The sequence below is a fragment of the Amphibalanus amphitrite genome, unplaced genomic scaffold (genome assembly GCF_019059575.1).
Source record: "Amphibalanus amphitrite isolate SeventyFive unplaced genomic scaffold, NRLGWU_Aamphi_draft 000817F_arrow, whole genome shotgun sequence".
Taxonomy (NCBI): domain Eukaryota; kingdom Metazoa; phylum Arthropoda; class Thecostraca; order Balanomorpha; family Balanidae; genus Amphibalanus; species Amphibalanus amphitrite.
In genome coordinates this window covers 81,669-100,317 of record NW_024882311.1, presented here as the reverse complement: position 1 = coordinate 100,317, position 18,649 = coordinate 81,669, and the positions used below count along the sequence as shown (strand labels likewise).

Below are 18,649 nucleotides of genomic sequence, written 5' to 3'. Positions count from 1 at the left end.
CGGTATGGGATACCGGTCCGGGACGGTGGCGGCGTTCAGGGCGCGGTAGTCGCCGCACGGGCGCCACTGTCCGGGCTCCTTCTTAGGCTCCATGTGGAGGGGCGACGCCCAGCTGCTCTTGGATGGGCGGGCGACCCCGAGGCTGATCAGCTTGTCGAACTCCTGACGGGCGATGCGGAGGCGGTCGGGCGGCAAACGCCGAGGGTGCCCCACACGAGGAGGTCCACGTGTCACGATGTGGTGAGTGACGTTATGGCGCACGGGCAGGAGTTGCGCAGATGTGGCCGTCACTCGAGGGAACTCTCTAAACAAGTCTGCGAGAGTGGGCGCCGCGCACATGCGCACACCGACGGAGCCGATGTCGGCTCGGGTTCCCACGGCGCACGTCGTGCCGTGTTCAGCCTGGAGGAGCTGACGGCGCATGTCCACCAGCAGACGATGATGGGCGAGGAAGTCCGCTCCCAAGATCGGCATCGATACGTCGGCGACCATGAATGTCCATGGGTAGTCCACTGTTCCGAAACGCACCGAAGTCGAAATAACGCCATGGAGCTTGATCTCTGTGCCGTTGGCTGCTTCCAGTCGAGGCGCGTCGGGCTGCTGCACAGTGGTGCCGTCGGCCACGGCTCGTGGTGGGACGACACTCACCTGTGCGCCGGTGTCGACGAGGAACCGCCAGTTCCGGGCAAGGTCGGTGACATAGAAGAGGGGCGCCAGTGTTGGCCGGCCCGTCTCCGCTGGCGCTAGCGCGGACAGGCGGGCTAGTTTCCCGACCAGGAGCACGGCGGTCTGCAGCGGTGGGCCTCCGCGCCGTACTTCTGGTGGTACCAGCAGTACCCTTCATCAGGTGTCACCGATGCCGGTTGAGAACTGCCAGACGAGGCAGGTGCGGGTCGGCGCGGACGGGAGCGGGAGCGGCCACGCCGAGGAGCGTCGGCACCGCCCCGCTGGAACACGGCCTCGATGCGTGCTACCGCAGCGGTGAGGGCGGTGACGGCAGCGGCCATGCCGGAGTTACCGCACCCGCAGGCGGCGGGCGGTCCGGCGGCGGTCACTGCGCTGGCAGGCGGGGCGAGCGTGACCCCAGGGCCGGCCGGCGGGCCACAGGCGGCAGCGACACCGGCCGTTGGCGTGCAGACAGCAGTCACGGCGGCGCCGCCAGAGGCCTCCTGGAAGCGGTCGGCCGCGCTGGCCAGGTCGTCGATGCCAGTGTCCTCCGGCAGCAGCGCGAGGGCGGCGCGGGTCGTCGGCGGCAGGCGCTGCAGGAACAGCGTCCTGAGAAGGCCGAGGTCGTGGCCCGCGCTGCCCAGCATGTGCTGCATGCTGCGCAACAGCTGCGTGGGCTTCCTGTCGCCCAGCTGGTGGTCGCGGAGGAGTGCCTCGAGGCGTGAGGCGCGCGACTGGGCCAGGCGCGTGCTCAGGGCCCCTTTTAGTTCTGAGAACGAGCCGGTCTCGGCTGTTATCACGTCTCGAACTTGTGAAGCGACATGCACAGGCAGGTTGGCCACCAGCAGCCGGAACTTGTCGTGGTCATCCGTGATGCCGGCGACGGCGAAGGCACACTCGACCTGCACCAGCCAGAGCTCGGCTTCTTCAGGTGCGTAGGCCGGCAGCCGGAACGACGCGAATGGCCGCGTCGGCGCGTCCTGGGCGGCACTCCCCGGCTCGATGGGTGACGGCATAGTCACTATATACAGCAAACACTAACACTAGAGGCACACTGAAAGACTGTCGGTAATCACTAGGCGCTCGCCGCGCTCACTGCGCTGCACTGCGTTGGCGCTCGCTGCGCTGCACTGCGTTGGGCGCTCGTTGCGCTGCACTGCGTTGGCGCTCGCTGCGCTGAGGCTAGGCCGCGTCACCAGCGCACTATTCACTGTTCGCGGCAGCGGAAGCCGGGTGAAGATCACCCATTCTTGCCGAGGCGATGGGGAGGCCAGGTCAAAGATGACCTCTTCTTGCCGAGGCGGAGACGATGACTTCTTGAGCTACCGATCACGTCGGGGTCACCATTTGTGGCTGGTGCCGTGGCGAGTCGTGCTCTAAGCCGGATGAAGCCGTTCCAGTGTTTGGGATTCGCAACTTGGGATTCCACACAACGACGGGCTGGGAAGTTCCCTGATGTGGAGCCGTCTCCCCCAAACACTTAGATCGGCCAAGGATAGCGATATATTTGAATTAGCATGAGCAAGGTATGTAGTGAACACAACGATGAGACCATTGTTCGTTTTGGCAAAGTTAAGGACAGTACAAAGCAGTGAGAAAACGTATATCAGAGCGAGAGATACTTTCTAGAAGAGTGCGTGAATGCCCACACGACGATGAACATTATGATACATACACACGAACATACATTTCTAAAACATTAATAAATCGGACATAAAAAATGATTAAGTGGAGCAGAGCCATCTGGCGGATATCGCTGAACCTGCGCCTCGCGTCAGCTGCGACAGCAGCGCCACGTTGAGGTCGACGGTGGCGCCGCCCCGCGTCGGAGCGCTCGCCAGTCGCCAGCGGCGGTAGTGCCGCGCCGCGTCGGAGAACGTGCGGCGGTGCACTACAGACGAACCCAACTTTTGCTCCAGGTGCCCCTTTTGTATTGGGGCGCCTCTCTTCCTTAGGCATCCCTCTCCTGGTAGGGCGCCTTTTTCTGGTGTGGCGCCACTTTCTGCTGGGGCGGCCCTATGCTGGGGGTACTCCTCTTCTGCTGGGGGCTCCCCACTACTGCTGGATGAGCCCAACTTTTGCTTGAGGTGCCCCATTTATATTGGAGTGCCTCTCTTCTTCTGGAAGCATCCCTCTTCTGGTGGGGCGTCCCCTTTCTGCTGGGGAGCCATTCTTGTGCTAAGGGCGCTCCTTTTCTGCTGGAGGCATCTCTGTTCAGGTGGGGCGCCCCCTTCTGCTGGGGTGCCCTTCTTCTGCTGGGGCGCCCTTCTTCTGCTGGGGCGCCCTTCTTCTGGTGAGGCGCCCCTTCCTGCTGGGGTCGCCCGTGTTCTACTGAGTGCGCTCTCCTACTGGGCGAACCCATGTTCTGCTTGAGGTGCCTCATTCCTACTGGGGGCGACTCTCCTCCGCTGGGGCGCCAGTCTTATGCTTGACGACCCCAACCTACGTTGGAGGTGCCCCACTTCTGCCTCGGGCGCTCCACTTTTGCTGAGAAAGTCCCGTTCTTGCCGGGGTGCCCCTTTTACCCATTTTTGGGGAACGATACGACTGGACACTTCCCAAGCCCGCAAGCAGCACGACGCCGGTCACGAGACGGAATGTAGCCGGGAAATCACCCTCGCCATCAGCTCAAGAGCTTATCGGTGTCGGGCGGCGTGTGGGGCGCCGCTTAGCCTATGGGGGTGCACTTTGACGTGATGGGGGTGCACTTTCAAGGGATGGGGGTGCACCTGCACCCCCATACATATAGAAAGTTACACCGCTGGCTATGAGTAAACTCATCTTACATCTGTAAGTACGGATAGTGTGCTAGCGTCTGAACATCGAGGTGAAGTTCATGAATCGTTGGTGAATGTTGCTGTGCTTCGGCTTACGAGCCTCGACAAATACTTGCATATGGGCCCGGCTCATTGGTGATATTTTCTTTCCAATACATGCCATCACACATGATAATTTGGAACGTGTATTTTGACATAAAATTTCGACACTGATGAATGAAGTACAATTTGAAGATACCGTCAGCAGCTTAAACCTAAACGCAGTCGAGAATACCAGCAGCCACAAACATCCCAAGAGAGTATTTTACAGTCATCTACCAAAGCAAAACTTGAATAACGAAACTTACGACCCAGAAATCGAAAAACCCCGAAATCATACATTAGCGCATTATACACATCTCTCGGTGAAGCTCGGTACTTCAATATCCTTCCCTGGCCGATAGGGGACACCACCAGCTACGCCACCGCCCCTACCGGCAGTTGAAAGACAAAGTCCACCGAATTGAGATCAACACCGTGGCAACGTGGGGCTCATCGGCGCACTGATGATTCGTGACCTCACACTGGGTCAGGTCATCCACCAGTGCCGGTAACGGCGTGATACCGTCTCCCGAGAGCGGAGTCAGGCCTATAGGGTCCGAGACGCAGGACCCTTCACAGCCAGGTAAGGTCACTATACGCCGCAGGCCGGCGGACGGACGGGCGGACACGGCCGGTACAGACCGGACGCAGCCGGTCATTACCGGTTATTACCGGTCGCAGCCGGTTGGCGTGGTCACCTGAGCCGGTACATTCGATGTCGCCCATATAAAGATCGTCGCGCAGGACGAGAACGGGGCGATTTTTCTACGCCTTCTACCCTCCGCTGAGCGGCCGCAGCCCTGGCGAGCTTCCTAATCACGTGACAGAGTGCAGACCCCCTGAGCACTTCTACCGGCCCCGGTCAAGTCACGTGACGGATGACCCAGGCCTCCAATCACCCCCCGGGCAATGGGCCCTGTTTTAACGCACGACGCTACCTGACGCTAACGGTATCGTAGTATTGTGTCTCCATGGAAGCGTCAACAAACTCGGACGCTCTCATCGTTAGAGCGTCGGAGTTTGTTAATGTTTCTATGGAAACCCAATACCACGATACCGCTAGTGTGATGCAGTGAAACAGGACCCTGAACTCTATTTAGGGTTTCCACAGGCACCGGGGTCAAGTCACATGACAAATGGCCCAGGCCTCCATACATCCCCTGAGCTCAATCTATCGTTTCCACTAGCCCGGGTCATGTCACGTGACAGATGGCCCAGCCCCTGAGCTCCATCCACCACCCTGCTCCGAGTTCCCTACTCGCTCATTATTGCCTGCATATGAGCTCCGCCTCACTGGCCTTTGTGCTGGAATGTGCACCGGCGGGAACACCATTACACTGGCCTTTGAGCAACACCGCATGATTATACACATGATTACATTTACACCCGAGGCGAGTGTACAAAGCCTGGCTACAGTGACACGATAACGGTGTTAGATTGTGCGGGCGATGTACGGTGGTGTAACAGTGATATCTACAGTGAACAGTGCCCGAACGCAGTGACGATGAGAATATTAACAGTGCAGTGGGATAAGGTTGGAAACGGTGCAGAGCGCACAGTGGACCAGGACACAGGTACACAACGATCAACAGCGCACAGTGGACCAGGACGAGCGACATACTGAACGCACAGTGGTTCACGACACAGCAGACCGAACAAACAACGGACAGTGGACCAGGATGCTTAACATCGCACAATAACGCACGTTGGTCCAGGACACGTCAACACAGACCATCCAACAACGCACAGTGGGCCAAGAAAACGTCCTATCCCGGTTATAACAGTCACGCCGGAACTATTTTTAGCACTACTCTCTCTGGAACTCCGTATTGGAGCCTCGTCTACAAACACCTAATAGCCAGTGGAATGTGTAGGAACGTCAAAGTGATAACTGTGATGGTGCATCTTTTTGGGGGGCACATAGCCCTTTATTACCGGCCCAGCAAACGGAAAAAAACGGCCAAGGATGGGTGGTCTTACAGCTAGCCTCGTTGGGACAAGATTATTATGAAGGAAATAATGTATTCAATACTTTAACTTGTCAAGAGTAGTAGTGCCTTAGTCATAGTGAAACAGTAGCATCAATACTACGGCGAGATGTCAAAACGGTCGAGGGTGTCACGTGATTATGGGGAAAATTATTATGCTGGCTAAAGGCATGCCGCAATGTCTATCTAGAGCCCGTGTTGCCATCACCATAAGCTAGCAACTAACTGACTTAGGTCAGAGTCAGTAGCGCTACACTTTCTGTATAACTATAGCGACCGCTGGAATGTTCCGTCTGTGTAACTAGCTTAGATGGTATTACAAGTGCTACAACTGATTAAATATGTGATAATGTTAGACGCTGTGCTACCTTTGACAGGTGGAAAGTGTTAGATGACACTCTTACTTATTGCTAAACTTTATAACTATTGCGGGGGGTCTCTAAACAGCAATTAGAAATACAGTGAATGGTCTAACGCACTTACGCTACTAAAACAAACTGGGACAAGACCAGACTATACCAAAATGAGACGAAATCAGCAAAGCATGGCACTGAAAAGATGGCAGGAGGCCTGATGCTATAATAAACTAGCAAGACAATCTACGCATTCATCTGCTTGATAATATCATGCGTGAAATATCAGTAGATAATAGAAAAATACCTTGTGCAAGGCACACCATTACAATAAGATAGTTCCACTGTAAAATATTAATAAAATATACAGATTAGTCATTCAATGGTGGCCCAAGCGAAATTCATGAGATATTCATCCTAAAAGCAGCATGCATGAAGCCTCTGAAAGCATGAAACTTTGTTTCAAGTCGTCTTCATTGAACAAAGCTAAACTAGTGGGGAGCATTAACACTAATATGAAAAGCGTGTCGGCTAGACCGTACCTACTATGCCCAAAGGAACTAGCTTCCTCTGTTTTTTTTTTTGTCATTTTACTCTTGCCAGCGAAGACAACACCAAAAGCGAACTAAAAAGCATTATTATGCGCAACACGAACAAGTTAAACGCATCCAAAGTTTAAAACCAATAAAGCACCTGCTATTATGTCTACAAAACTAATAGAGGAACGATAAAATCATATTCTCTCGTCGTTGAAGTGCGACTAAAAATTGTAAAACTACATTTATATCTACTACATGACATCAGTAAAGCGACATATAGAAAAGACTGGTAGTGTAAGAGAGTAGTAGTGTAAGGGATTTGGAAAACCTGTTTTCTCGGTAAAATTTTGTGCACCACTGGCTGTATATGTAGTTAGCACAGACCTAGCTAGCAGTTTATCGTCTCATGCGCCGACTCTAGCTCACTACATGTTATTGACCGACCGACTCAAACGGTTGCCATGACAACATCAGCGGCACGGTCGCGTCGGGGTGCGAGTGGAATTCTCGTGAATCCGGCTAGTCAGCGCAGAAAATACCCGTCCGGCAATGTTGGAGGTGGTGGGGAGCTGGCGAGGTTCGATCTCAGAACTGCTGCGCAATATGGGACTTTTCACTGCTAACTGTTCAGAAAAGTGCCAAAAAGAGGTGATTTTGTGTCGAACACTTCTTACTTCTACAAAGTAAAATTCATCCAAATGGTTAGACGATTGTGTGAAACCGCTGAATTACTGTCGGAGAAGAGTCAAGAAGAAGAAAAACTAAGCTAAGAATACAAAACCGATACAAATGCGTTCATGCGACAGTCACCAAAGCTAAAACTGTATAACACGCCCCTGATTGAAATTCCTCACGTGTAAATGGAACACCTCGTGCAAAAGTGTAGCAAACACGTGCAGATTTCAAACACAGCACAATTACAGCACACAGCACAGCACAGTATACCGCCAGACAACACAAACACAACACACAAACACAGCACACTATGATACACTATGTTACACCGAGAACACCGTCTAGAACACCCAGAACACAACGGAACACAGGGTACCACGGTACACATAGAACGTTTGAGCACGGGCAAACTCTTAGTCCGCTCACCATGAGTGTACGATTGGCTCATTAGCAGTTCAACGTCCATCGCCTGAGCGACTTCAACTCCGGGTGGTTTGGGTAGCGAGAAAAGCACCGTCCTCCACCTCTGGACCCAACTTAACCTCAAGATCGAAGGTCCAACTTCAACAGCTCCAACTCAACAGCCAACTCCACATCATTCCCCACCCTCCAAATCAACCTTAATCTCCAACCTCCAACACAACCTCAAGTTCAATTCTCCACCTTCCAACTCAACCCTATACACTCTAAGCTCTCCTCCATTCCAACAGCCCCTCTCTCACTCTTCCAGACCACAACGACCCCCTCCCAGCCAAACCAAAATCTCCACGTCACTAGAAATGGCTGTATCCATGTGCATGTTGCTCGCGGCTGGGCAGACCGGCCAGGCCCGGCGGGGGCGGCTCCAGACTGCGTCGTACCGCCGCCGCATAGCTGCGAGTATCGGCCGGTCGAGGAGGGGACGGGGGAGACGCGGCCCCTCGCAGATACAGAGGCAGGGAGACGCGCTGCTGGGGCTCAGCCTGGAAACAGGGGGGGGGGGGGGGTAAATATTAGACTGTGAGGTCCACATGATACGACATATGATTCATGATCTACATGATACGATGAGGGGCGGACTCGCATTGTATGCTGAAACCATCGCAGCTTGACAACAGGAGATGGGGAGGTGATAGACAGGTTGGGAAGTCCAATATGATGAGGGGGCGGAGTCGCGTACAAGTTGCCATAGTAAAATCCTGTCAACAGGAGAGGGGGAGAAGGTAAAAAAGACAGGCTGGGAGGTTCTCATAATGATAGGATGAAGGGGCGAAGTCGCGTGTAGGTTACCGCGGTCACAACCTGACAGCAGGGGATGAAGGGAGGGAAGGTAGAAAGACTGGGAAGTCCTCATAATGATACGAGGGGGCGGGTAAATATCAGCTGAGAAGTCCTCATAAAGATAAGATGAGGGGGCGGAGTTCCGTGTAGGTTGTCATGGGCACAACCTACCCAAGGGGGATGGGGGGGATGGTAGAAAGACTGGAAAGTCTCTTTACTGACGGGATGGATCGCAGAGTCACATGTCGGTTGACTCGGTCACGTTTCACGACGGTCACGTTTCACGATGAGAGAAACACAGATAAGCTAATGCGTTACTGCATGGTGACACGGCCGGGGCCGCGAGTTAAAGATAGGATGCCGCAGCAGCGTGTCATAACGACAGTAAGATTGCTGATAATCGGCTGTGGCTTCGCCTGATCACTAGGGGCAGGGGGAAGGGGGGAGGAGGGCTGAGCTGACAGCAGGCTAATGCCGATAAGCTAAGCAAAAACTGTACCAAATGGTTAACCGGATATTGATGTTTGTCATATACATATTATCTTATTAGAAACTATGTCTTAGTAAATTACATTACATATTAATGTTCCAATAAGACAATATTAAATCGTTTCGACGTTTCACCTTATGCTGAACTTTTTCTTAGCTTAGGCTAGATTCACAATAGGCAGACGGTTGCGCGCATTACGAACCGGATCTTATTCCTAAGAGCGACATCAAAGCCAATCCTTCGCGCAAATCGCTGTCATAAAAAGCAGACCAATGCTGAGTACGTACAAATGAAACGAGAAGCAGAGAACCAGCAAATCGCACTTAAGAAATTTAGCTGCATAACAATCAAAAAGAAATCCTCGCCGTTCCTGTAAGCATTTCAACCTTTTCCTCTAATTTTACTTACATACACTACAGACGGCATTGGTATATGCACGGCGTACCTTCCATAACCACTCCCACTAGGGCATAGCGTCTTGACCCTTACCTGCGCTGGAGCGGCCGGGGCCTCCCGTCGCGCGGGGCTCTGCTCAGGCGTGCCTCTTGCTCTTACGTCCGCTGGAGACGCCTCCCTTCTTGGGGGAGACGTAGTCGTCATCATCTGCGGGGGAGACCAGGAAAATCAATAACTTCTGGCTTCTTGGGTTGACAAGAGGCATGTTACAGTCAGGGAAAGCGAAAAGCTTACTGCAGTGCACTAGATTTGAACAAAAACCAACACTTAACCAATATGTCATTAAAGTTATGTATTTTTACAACTCAGTACCGAACAATTATGGAACAATGAAGTCATTCATCAATTATGCTCAAACACAGTAGGCTTCCAGCAAGTTAAAACAAAGTTACATAACGTTATTCCGGCGTCAGTCAGTAACCAAAACAAAACACCAACTTCCTTCTAGCGTATTTTCATTCCAAATAACCTGGCATTACCAGTTGGTGCATTAGACGGCCCAATTCGCCAGGCTTTACCGCTGAATACTATTATGCCGTTGAAAAACAACAGCTCAACTGCAGCCCTGAAATGCGATTAGCCGGGTAAAGCAGCTAGACAACAAGCCGGGCGCAGAGATCGATCCAAGCCTGGTCTTATCGCCTAACCTTACCCAAAGCATTGGCAGCCACTGTTGCTAAAGCGAGGCGTTATGGAAAGGCAAGGTACATACAGCGTGGGGATAATGAAGCTACCGCGTTCAAAGCCAAGCCATGCAACAGTCATGCAGAAAGAAATGCATGCAGAACATAATTAAAATATGTAAATAAAGCTGCATATTGTAGCGATGTGCTGTAAACGAGCGTCAAAAAGCCAATCTGAAAAAGAAACACGCCTGTGCACCATCAAACCTCGATGACAACTCGATGGAATAGTCCGTGGACGTCAATGAATATTAAACCTCATTAGCAACTCAGATTAAAAGAACAGATTCAAAGAACAATCTGCTGCGAGCCTTTGGCAAGAATTTGAGATGTCCACGTCTCAAAATCCATTACCGTGCCTGATCGGACGTTACAAAAACCACCAGATAAAACATAAGTAACCCGTGCACGACCCACTACAAACTTATGTATTATGTAATCTACGTCAACCTGTAAGGCATATTGCGGATCATTTCAATCAAAATGGAATCAATTTGTTTCTTTGCGATAACACAAATGGAAGATGCAAATCAAATCAGTGGCATACGATGCGAATTGCTGAAATTACGCTAACTGCTAATTATTTCATTTGACGCAGCAATTTAGAGAGCGGCAATGACCCCGAGTTCGTGCAGCATTGATTAATTATTCATAAACACAATGTACCCATTTACAGCAAAAAAAAAAAGAAGAAGAAAGAAATAGCAAGCCAGCAGATGTCAGCACTAAAACTCACCACCGGCGGTGCAAAATGTGTCATTCCACACTGGGAGGTGCGGCTAAGTGAAGCCAGCTAAAAGTCACGCTAGTTGTGTGGCAGCCAGCTTCATAAGCCGTCGGTGCAAGTTGGACATTTCCGACTGTACGCTAGCAGTGCTGGCATTTCTCTAGGCAATCAAAGCCAGTCCCGTAAGCAGATATCCAGTTTGCTTGAGGTCAAATACATCAACCAAAAAGCGAAGGTACAGATAGCGTGAAAGGTGCCAGCCAGCCACATACATAAGCTACAGAAGTGCATCCGTTTTATCATACAGACTATCCCGCACGTGATAAGCAATAGCACAATGCCTGGGCTCGTTCCAATCAGCCGGTAAGCAATAAGCGATTGTGCAGTGCCTTGGGTTGTTTCCTTCAGTCCATAAGCCGTGCGCTGCGGCAGCAATAGAGAACCAAATCCAGCTCTCTATCATACACAACCACTGACCGAAGTTGCCGACAGATGCCTCTGTGACCACATCGGATCCGGATCCGACTCTGGCGGATCCTCCAGGATCCTATCCAGCTGAGCGGCCACCGGCGGCGGCGTCTGGGCGGGGGCGGGGGCGGCGGGGAGACAGGACGGGGACATAGGGCTGGTGGCGGATCCAAACGGAGGGATAGACGCTATAGGAGACACAGGAGCTGGTAGAGACGCTGCAGCTACTGGGGTTGTAGGATAGGAAGCTGAAGTTACCGAGGAGGCTGAAGGAAAGGAACTTGAAGAGCTCGAAGGGGAGTCCACCACGGTGACTGAGTTAGCTGTTTCTGCGGGTAGGACGGTCCTGTCGGATGTCAGGTGTACAGAGGAGGAGGGGGAGGTGGCACTGGACCCTGAGACGGGCGAGGAGCGCGCTGAGACCGGAGAAGCGGGTCGCTCTTCGATCACCACACCTGAGACAAGAGACCGTTGGTTTAGACCGCTGGCTTAGACCGTCGGTTTAGACCATGGGTTCATTTAGACCATCGGCTTAAGCCAAGGTCCAACGACGCAGCTACGCAAACGGTTTGCACTCCTCAGGCCATAGTCTAACCAAGTGGCGTGCTTTGTGTGTGAAATATGTGTCATGAATATTGTAATTCTTTAATGTTCACATAATTGTTATGTAAATATATGTAAAAATATGTAAATTCGTCTCGCAAACTTTGTTATTAACACAATATTTTGGTAATATCATGCAGCTGGGCTCCCTTTAACAAGATTTATAATTTTCTATGAAAATATCTAGGCGTTCCTACAAGACTTGTAAGCCGACTCAATTCACTTAGACTTGGCAATTCCAAATTGTGTGCAGCAACAATTCATTTGCCGTCAGTTTACAGCCCAGTTGAACTTCAGTCAGTGTTACCTAATCCATTTCACGCCACTTGGTAAGATTAAGCCCAAGAGTGGAAAGAGGACGGCGGACGACTGACGCCCTAGTAAGCCACGGCGCACTGGACGGGAGAACGACGCGGTACAACACGACCGGGTGTCAATTCAACCAGCTACACCACACCATAGGCTGTCTGTTCTGAGGCAGACGGCTAGGCTAGGGAACCCACGTCTGCTGACATGCACATTGCACAAAAGGGTCTCGAACGGTGTGGCATGAGAAGTCTAGGCGCCTTTTCATGGCAAATGAGCTCATAAAATGTACGCAGCAGGACTCATTTGGCCACCACCGCTAGCACAGCACACACGCACCAGCAGACTTGGACGGTGGACAAATAGGGTCACCAGTACCAAATTTGGCACAGGCATTGCACAATCACCAACACAGCACCAGACGTGTCGCCGCCATCACCAGGCCCAGACGTCACACCAATCCGATCACCATCACCACTAGAGCGACCAAGACAAATCACCAATGACGTCATAATAAAGCATCCTGGGACAGAAATTAAGCATCCAAACTACGTACGTCATTCATAAGAACGGGCAACGATTGCGGCCACGGCACTGTAGAGCAAAGACATGAGTCAAAATGTCATCGTGCAGAAACGGTTTGGAGTTAGTGATAGACACACACGAAGAAGGGTTACCGCGTGCAATATTATGGACAGCACGCAATGTCAGGTAAACAAGTCGCACTCTTTTAGGGTAATTGAGCGAAGTCAAACATGCATTCACACCGCAGGGCCCAAAGTATTGGCTGTCAAATCATAGCAAGACAAGGTGAACACGGTGAGGGGTTGTAGTTCCAACCACAGCACAAACCTAGACTGTGACTTGAATGAACTTTATCCAAATAAAAACGACTCAAATTCGTAGAATTAGAGTTGCATCAAACGTCTTACAGTGACCTTAAACATATGCACCATAGAATTTAGCGGCACGTGTTACATATTAGTAACTGCAACATGTACGACACCCGTGTAATTAATCATAATCTGTAACTTTGACTCATGGACTACGCAAGACGAGATCCCACCCGGCCGCTCATAGAAGAGACCGCTCAGTTAACACATCCCTCGTTCGCTGTCTAAGCGAATCCCCATAGAGTATCGACCTCCCCCTTCCCAACCCTCCCCTCAATGACTTACCGCTGGCTGCCGGTCTCAGTCGGTTGATGAGCACAGAGAAGAGCTGCGCGAACACAGGTCCCCGGCGACTGGCCAGGTGGGCGGCCCACTCCTGCTGGACGCGTGTGTCCTCCAGCAGCAGCTGCAGGTTCACCTGATGGGGGGGGGGGAGGGGGTTTACTCGCGCTAGAAATTTGTCGGGACGTGCCCAGTACAGCAGTCGGAGTGTGTCAATACAATTAGGTATAGCCATTGAACACTGATGTAGCGGTTCTCGCGATAGTTTCTCCATCCTTCTAAAACGTTCTTGCTTCGTTTCTCTTGTCCCTTCCCCCTTCCGTCAAGTCCTTTGTCCCAGGCTCAACTCCCATCCCATGCCCTGGCCCCTGATCCCATTCAAATCCCTTCAATAACCTATACCATGTCCCCGTTTCAACCCGTCAATCCTGTCCCATCTCTAGTTTCCATTGACGTCACATTTTGTCCCGCTCATTCCCGATTCCTGCCCGGTCTTGTAAAGTGTAAACCCCTATCCTGACATGTAATCATCCTCATCCATCCCTCTTCTAATTCAACTCACATCCGGAGGCAGCAGCGCGATCATATCCGTTGTCGACATCAGCTCAAACAGCACCCCGTCCTCCTCAGCCACAGCCAGTGGCGGGGGCGGGCGCGTCGGCCGCCGGCCCGGCCTGTGCCCGTTGGACGAGGGGTGCATGTGGGGCACCGGAGCCGCGTATGGGAGTAGAGGAGTGCCCATCATCAGAGGTCGGCCCAGCATCAGACCGGGGCTGCGAGGGGGAGAAAAAAGGTTAGCGGTATCGGTAGTAGAAATTGTCTGACAATCACGATGATGATACACGACGTTATAATTGACAAGCAAAAATTGAAGCCAATCTGTTTAATTTTAAAACTGTTCTGTCCCACATACAAAAGGAAGCGTTAGCTCCTTACTTCTACCTCAGTAGCAGTGATATCCATGATATCTATAATATCAATAATCTGCAGCCAGGATTGTCACGTAGGCTACACATAATACCTCATGCATACCCACTACCCAGTACCCACTCACCCCTCCCTTCCCCGCCTCATCCAAACGACCCATGAGTCATGGGTTGACCGCACACACAATGTGATCTACCAACTTCCACGCTCCCTCCCCCCATTCCTCACCTCATGAAGGCCATGGGCGGCACGTAGCGCACCTGGGCCGGGTTCAGAGCCGGCATCCACGGCAGCAGCGGCCCCTGCTGGGCAAGCTGTAGCGCCGGAGCCACCACTGGCAGCGGCACCACCGGTGGGGGTACCACCGGCTGTACGGGATGCACCGCCGGCGGCTGTGGCTTTGGAGCCTGTGGAGGCGTCTGTGGCTGTGCGGGCTGTGGCTTTGGTTGCTTCTGTTGCTTTGGCTGTGGCTTTGGAGGCTGCGGGGCTGACTGTGGCTGCTGAGGCTGCACTTGCTGTACTGGCAGCGTTGGCTGCGGTAGCTGCACTGGATGCACTTGCTGCTGTACTTGCTGCTGTACTTGCTGGAACTGATGTACTTGCTGGACCTGATGTTGCACAGGTTGCAGCTGCGGCTGCGGCCGAAAGCAGGGCGCCAGCGGGTTCAGGCCGTGCAGACGGAACAGCTCGATGGCTCCTAGTTGGGAGCGTAGCTCCGCCTCTGTGGTACCGAACAGCCCGCCCTTCTTGGCCGCGAACCCGATCACCGCCTCCCAGTACCTGTAACCGGAAGGAAGAGGCGGTTAGAGACGGGAGAAGACCGTCACATACCATTATATCGACAGACATTACAGATAGATATCGACGGAAACATAGAAAATAGATATAGACAGAGACATAAACGTCACCGCCTTCCAGTACCTGCAAGAGGAAGAGGGGAATTAGAAACAAGAGAAAATAACAGTGAGAGGTAGAGATAGATATATCGCTGAAAGAGATGACAGAGACCACAGACAGAGACAAGGACACCACTGCCACCAAGCATCTGCACTGGAAATGGAGGGGACGGGCGGCGAGAGTCTGAGAGATCGGTGGCATAACCTGAGGTAACAACAACGAGAGACAGAGACATATACGTTTATGTCACTGGCCATGATAATGACTGAAAAATTATCATATCAGACGGAAAGTCATTTTTTTGTCACATACTGCAGATGAGGCGACAGACAATATTGGATACATAAGACAAGGAAAAACCAGCGACCTCACTGCTAAAGCAACGACAGAGACGACATACGAGAAAAACAGACAGGCAGATAGACACATATACAGTCAGAGCCCAGAGGCAGACAGACACAAATCAATACCACAAACCATCCAACCAAATAAACAAACGACCAGACGATCAAACAAACGAGCCCACCCACACACAGAGTACTAACCTGGAGCAGGCGCCCACAGAGCACAGCGTCTCCGGGCAGCACACGATAGACTGTACTAACCTGGAGCAGGCGCCCACAGAGCACAGCGTCTCTGGGCAGCACACAATGGCTATCAGACTGTACTAACCTGGAGCAGGCGCCCACAGAGCACAGCGTCTCCGGGCAGCACACGACGGCTATCAGACTGTACTAACCTGGAGCAGGCGCCCACAGAGCACAGCGTCTCCGGGCAGCACACGATAGACTGTACTAACCTGGAGCAGGCGCCCACAGAGCACAGCGTCTCCGGGCAGCACACGACGGCTATCAGACTGTACTAACCTGGAGCAGGCGCCCACAGAGCACAGCGTCTCCGGGCAGCACACGACGGCTATCAGACTGTACTAACCTGGAGCAGGCGCCCACAGAGCACAGCGTCTCCGGGCAGCACACGACGGCTATCAGACTGTACTAACCTGGAGCAGGCGCCCACAGAGCACAGCGTCTCCGGGCAGCACACGATGGCTATCAGACTGCGAGCCCGGGTAACAGCCGTGTTGAGCAGTTTGCAGTCCGAGAGGAAGCGGTAGTCGCCGTCCGGCTCGGAGCACGAGGTGCGGGTGCGTACAGTCGAGACGAACACGGCGCGGAACTCCTTACCTGGGGGTAAATGGGGAGGGGTAAGATGAGAGTAAGCCGCAGTGCGGAACTCCTTATATGGGGTAAAGAAGGAGTGTTCAGTTGGGGAGTGGGGACAGATAATGGCGATATTTCCTTACACGGGGTCAGGTTGGAGACAAGATGGAAAATGTATAACCTGCAGAAGGGGCAATTTAGAGATGATTGCAGAACATAAATACTTTTTTCGATGGTCTGCAGGAATCAAATAAAGACTCTCAAATGAAATGTCAAATAAAATGTCAAATGAAATGAAGAAATGAAATGTGGGGTAAAATAATTACATGGGGGAAGGGGGTCAGTTCTGACCATGACTTATTATGATGACAAAAAATAGGTTTTCATGGAAGACATGTAGGTAAGCGCCATTGGGGACAAGTAGGCACAAAAAAATATTAAATTTCACCACCTAAGCTATCCTCCACTCTACCTTGATCAGGGTGAACACGAACTCACTCGGTCCCTGCCGTCACCCTTCCGTCACGAGTTCAAATCCCACTCAGCGCAGATACTTTCCCGACACTGTGCCCCCGTCAGCGTAGGATAAACGACTGAAGTCGGATAGACGAGCGAGCAGTCGCCGTCCGCGACAGGTGAGCAAATCAATAGCGCTGCTAGCCGTCGGTGGCACCGCCTCCGCGGACGCCTGGACCGGGGGGGGGGGCAGTGGGGGGGGGGGGGCGGCCAACCGGCGTATACCACGTCAGTGTATGTAGTCGGTCGGTTAGGCACCTATAGGGTGTGGCGGTCATTGAGTTTACGCCGTCCTGCCATGGATTCAGGGAAGGAGCGGGAACACGCGGCGGAGGGCTGATGTACTTAGTGCAGCGTGTACTGAGGCGACGCAATGTGAAAGTGACAAAGCGAAGTGAAAACAGCCACAGTCGACCGGCATTCATGCGTCGTTTTTATACGGTCGTTATTGTTTTTGCTTCGATACAAATTAAATAGTCTATAATAATCGCGATTTGGAATTATAACGAGGGAAATTTGGGCAAACATAATTTAAAAAAAGTTGAAAAAAATCTTCAACAGCAGCTCACGACACTAATTTGTTAGAACACCGCAGTGCCGCGGCACGCCCAACGCCAGTCAACATGACTGCCCGACGACAACTTTGATACCAAGACATTATACAACGTCCCAGCATAATGTCCGCATTTTTTAAGTATCAGACCGCACGCATGCCGATTATCAATTAATCATTTCACGAAAAACATTGTCAGGTGGCCCCGTTTTCTTGAGAACCTTTCTCACAACTGTCTCTGGAGAGAACGGGTGTCCTTCTCAACGACATCTTTCACGAAATAGAAACAAAGCGTCTGTGTTTCCAGTTTCCACTAATCTCCGAGCGTACCAAGCTTCGGCTATATGACCTAAACTAAGCCAGTGTCCCAAAGTCTGTTGGTCGCTGAATGGCAATAAAAATAAAATGGCGGGTCGGCAGGTCATGGACGCTATTCAGAAAGGGACATCCATCACGATACCTGGAGGGGGTCGGTGGGCCAGCGGTGGCATTCAGCCGATGTAACGACCTCGCCCCTGTCCTCCATGAACTGGTAGATCGATAGGCACCCACATACACAGCGACGGACACACAGACATACACATATTAGCATACTCATAGAAGCATAGAAGCATAGAAAAATGTGCGTACACACAGGCATACCTATTTGCAAACATACCCACACATACATGGACATCACAAGATCTCTATGCATACAAGAACGCATACATACATATTACATTTACATACAAACATTTGCACACAAACAGGCACAGTTCACACACATGCTCACACAGACATACGGAAATGTACCGCACATGCATGCATTATTGCACTCTGACGCAATAAATTTGGCGTTTAAGACGGGCTTGAAGTTTGAACTGTTTTGCTGGCAGGTGACAGAGCCCGTATGTGTGTGTGTGGGGGGGGGGGAGGGGGGGAGGGGAGGCGGACAGCCGTGCTAAAAGACCGTCTCTGGTACACAATACTGATGACCAATAGGCCATCACACCTGTTGTTTGTTAATTGGGGCTTTAGGGCGCGCCGACTGCTAAGGTCATTTTGCGCCCATGGCCATCACACCTGCACTCAGTCTATGTGTGTGTATGCGTTTGTGACGAGGACTGTCATAACGCGCGGACAAGAACGTACTTACAAAGAAACCATTTATGGTGATGGAGTGGTGAGTTCTTTTATTATTTGTCCAAACGCTCGGCAAACTGAAGTGCATCTAGCAATTCGTTCACCCCAAGGACAGGTCGCCAATCGCCATAATGATATTGGGTGCAATGTTTGAGGAAAAGACGTGGATGGCAAGCGATGGTACCGAAGCTTTAGCCGCAAAACACATTGGCAACGAGATCTAAAGA

General features: G+C 51.9%; 2 protein-coding genes across 5 annotated transcripts in view; both read right to left on the bottom strand.

Annotated features, from left to right (window-relative positions):
• Positions 1 to 761: 761 nt before the first annotated feature.
• On the bottom strand, positions 762 to 1,682 carry LOC122366582. Its single transcript, XM_043338983.1, has one exon. The coding sequence runs from the start codon at positions 1,680 to 1,682 to the stop codon at positions 762 to 764; it is 921 nt and encodes a 306-aa protein (XP_043194918.1).
• A 1,933-nt stretch (positions 1,683 to 3,615) lies between these two features.
• The window catches only part of LOC122366584 (probable helicase with zinc finger domain), a 33,671-nt gene continuing 18,637 nt past the window's right edge, over positions 3,616 to 18,649 (bottom strand). The window contains exons 16-22 of one of the 4 annotated variants that reach the window (XM_043338987.1): positions 16,072 to 16,255; positions 14,403 to 14,954; positions 13,810 to 14,020; positions 13,251 to 13,383; positions 12,629 to 12,666; positions 9,319 to 9,432; positions 3,616 to 8,041 (exon numbers count right to left, since the gene is read on the bottom strand). In XM_043338987.1, the coding sequence (XP_043194922.1) occupies positions 7,853 to 8,041; positions 9,319 to 9,432; positions 12,629 to 12,666; positions 13,251 to 13,383; positions 13,810 to 14,020; positions 14,403 to 14,954; positions 16,072 to 16,255 (1,421 nt within the window). In that variant the 3' untranslated portion in view covers positions 3,616 to 7,852. Of the gene's footprint in view, positions 8,042 to 9,318; positions 9,433 to 11,172; positions 11,619 to 12,628; positions 12,667 to 13,250; positions 13,384 to 13,809; positions 14,021 to 14,402; positions 14,955 to 16,071; positions 16,256 to 18,649 lie in introns of all 4 variants that reach the window. The other 3 variants (XM_043338985.1, XM_043338986.1, XM_043338988.1) reach the window with 3 other exon arrangements.